This window comes from Brassica oleracea, chromosome C7 (assembly GCF_000695525.1).
Source record: "Brassica oleracea var. oleracea cultivar TO1000 chromosome C7, BOL, whole genome shotgun sequence".
Lineage (NCBI taxonomy): Eukaryota > Viridiplantae > Streptophyta > Magnoliopsida > Brassicales > Brassicaceae > Brassica > Brassica oleracea.
Window position 1 is genome coordinate 26,404,091 of NC_027754.1, and position 2,637 is coordinate 26,406,727.

General features: G+C 36.3%; 1 protein-coding gene across 2 annotated transcripts; it reads right to left on the reverse strand.

The window, feature by feature from the left end:
- Positions 1 to 287: 287 nt before the first annotated feature.
- On the reverse strand, positions 288 to 1,350 carry LOC106304249. Of its 2 annotated transcripts, none has more exons than XM_013740657.1 (3): positions 992 to 1,350; positions 878 to 913; positions 288 to 795 (listed from the first exon to the last, which is right to left on the reverse strand). In XM_013740657.1, exons 1-3 carry the CDS (start codon positions 1,000 to 1,002, stop codon positions 525 to 527), a joined length of 318 nt encoding a protein of 105 aa, XP_013596111.1. In that variant the 5' UTR covers positions 1,003 to 1,350; the 3' UTR covers positions 288 to 524. The 2 variants fall into 2 exon arrangements, 1 of the variants encoding a protein (XP_013596111.1); XR_001262676.1 differs by having other exon boundaries at positions 427 to 775.
- Between the last annotated feature and the right edge of the window lie 1,287 nt (positions 1,351 to 2,637).

Genomic DNA, 2,637 nt, shown 5'->3' on the forward strand with positions numbered 1-2,637 from the left:
TTTTGAAACAGAAAATAGATTAAATATTTTTTCTGTATTTTAATTTTTGTATATTGTCTGTATGTTTTTTGTTTTTTTAATTATAATCTTGATGATAATAGAGTAAATAATTTCTACTTTTTGGTGGTAGACTTATGAATGGATTAAGAATTTGCTAAATAAATACAGAGAAAAAGTAGTGTACGAACCAAGAATTTTTGGAAGAATAAATTTAGACAATACAAAAAGAAAAGAAATACGAAGCCGCAAATGAAACATGAACAACATCGCTGTTTAACAATTACGGAAAGAGAAATGTATTTGTTATGATATTTTGACAAAGTTTAAAACGTACATTTATATGTATCTTAATTTCAAAAACTTATTTTTCATTTGAGAAATTGACCTAACTGAGAGCTAATGCAACATAAAAAAAAACAATAATGATTTATGAAAATTCTATTCCCTTTCTCTGAAGCTCTATGTCAAGTCCAAACTATAGAGATAAACGACTTGTGCAATGGCCGTCGTTTTCTTTGATCTTCTTATGGAAGAAGAGACAGAGCTGAGACCCGAAAAGGACATAATCTTCTGATCTGACTTCTTATTCGTACTGGCATTGTGATGAACTGCGTTCTATGGTGAAGTTGTTTGCTTGAAATTACACTCGCTTGCTCCTCTCCATATAGCTGCAGAGAAGCAATGTTCTTAACTTTTGACATTAGATGAAGCTGTTCAAGCCCAATTCCAAGATCACCAGTTGAAGTTGTAGAAGATTTTGGTTTTTTTTCAACTCCTGAAGGGTGAAGGCACCAACTAAGGAATAAAAAGATTTCCAATTCCACATGCATAACCAAGATGATGCAAAGCACAAAAGCATACAATTAGCAAGAACTACCTTGCTCGCACCCATACACATGAAATGATTAGCAGCCTAACAAAGAAAATAAAATGCATTAGTTCATCAGTAAGAAGATCCATGTCACATTCAACAGCCGAAAATTAAACTTACCAAAACAGCATGACACAACTTCTGCTCTTCTTCCTTATTTCTTGAATTTGTTTTGTTCCTTTTCAAGTGCAAGGTGTAATGGGATCCATGAGACACTGAGAACCAATGCGGCTTTCTACGTAGATGTAATGGAATTTATCAAAGAGAAGTAGTGAAGGGAGACTGGCCTGCGGAGAGCACAAAATGCAAACCGCAATCGCTACTGAGACCGCAAAGCCTAGCTGTGTCTGTGCGATTTAAGTGCCTGAAGGCTAACTTAAAGGGACGATGAATGCAGCGAAAGAGGCATTTAAATATGAAGAGAGTAAATGTGAAAGTTACATAACTACTACAACCAAAATCTGCTGTTACGTAACTAAGTAAATTGATGTGTCGAGTTTTAACCCGATTATCTAACTGCAAGTGCACAGTAAAGTACGCAGTAGTAATGCGGGATCGAATCCACAGGGACCGATGATCACACGTAGAGTTGCAGACAAATTAATAGCTACAGCGAACGAAGATATATTTTTGATGTTTTTTATTTAATTTTCTTTAGTGTCACAAAACATAAACAAGCTGTAAAAAAAATGATTTAAACGATTTGAAAACTATTTTAAAACAAACGTTGGGCATTGGGAATTCTCAGGGATTTCTTTTTAATCAAGATACAATTAATGGCAGACACAGGGATATATTAAGAACCGTCTAGAACTCAAACACGATATTAGAATTAACCTACTTCCGTAGCGCTAATTCTCTATGTTATAGAAATCTCCACACTAACTTCCGCTGAGTTTCAATTTCTAAACAAGCATTAAGAACAGGTTCAATATGTTCACAAAGCGCAATAACATCAACTTCCGAGGGTTAAGGACACTTTGCTCATCTAAAGTATTTTCGGAAGTTCAAACAATCACTTTCGGTGCATCAAACAATCTGAAATCATGAACTAAGTGATCAATTCAGTTCAAGCAGTAAGAAATCCATTAGAAGAAGAACCAAAACGTAATCCCTTAGTCTACACACGTTTTATGAATCAAAACATCAAGAAATCCCCTATGAGAACCCCTAAACCCAACTAGATGACTACTCACACATAACTAAGCAAGAACAAAACGATTTTGATGAAGAAAACATGATAAGATTGTATTAAAACAGAGTAAAGGTTCAGAAGATCTTCTCCAAATGGTTTTGAGATGAACTCCTTTACAAATCTTCACAAATCACACCAAAACAAGTACAAAACACTCAAATCTTCTCTCTAGAACTTGTAAATCTCCTCCTTGGTCGCCCCTGGTCTTTTCTGAGTCTCAAAGGTCCAGTTCTTTTGTGAATTCTTGAGGGGAGTGGGTAAAAAGGAGTGAAAAGCTCGTTGGTGCGTGTGGAGCCCGTAGAGCGTGGGATCGGTCGATCAACATGGACCGGATCGGTCGATCTAGGGCATGAAGGCGTGGGATCGGTCGATCCACGTTGTCCGGATCGGTCGATCTGTGGCTCTGTGCGATCAATACTTCATTCGGTCCATTGTTCGGTCCATCTTGCTTCTGAATAAATCCCGAATGCGTTCTTTTCTTTCAAGCTATCTAGTAACCTGCATATTACACTTAAGAACACCAAAACGCATCAAATAGACCAAAACATTAATTAAAACCGACCATTTAATT

Bases quoted from the DNA above. Each gene is read 5' to 3' on its own strand.
- LOC106304249 (XM_013740657.1), bottom strand. The intron at 796-877 runs GTAGTTCTTGCT...TTTATTCCTTAG, and splicing joins TGTGTATGGGTGCGAGCAAG to TTGGTGCCTTCACCCTTCAG.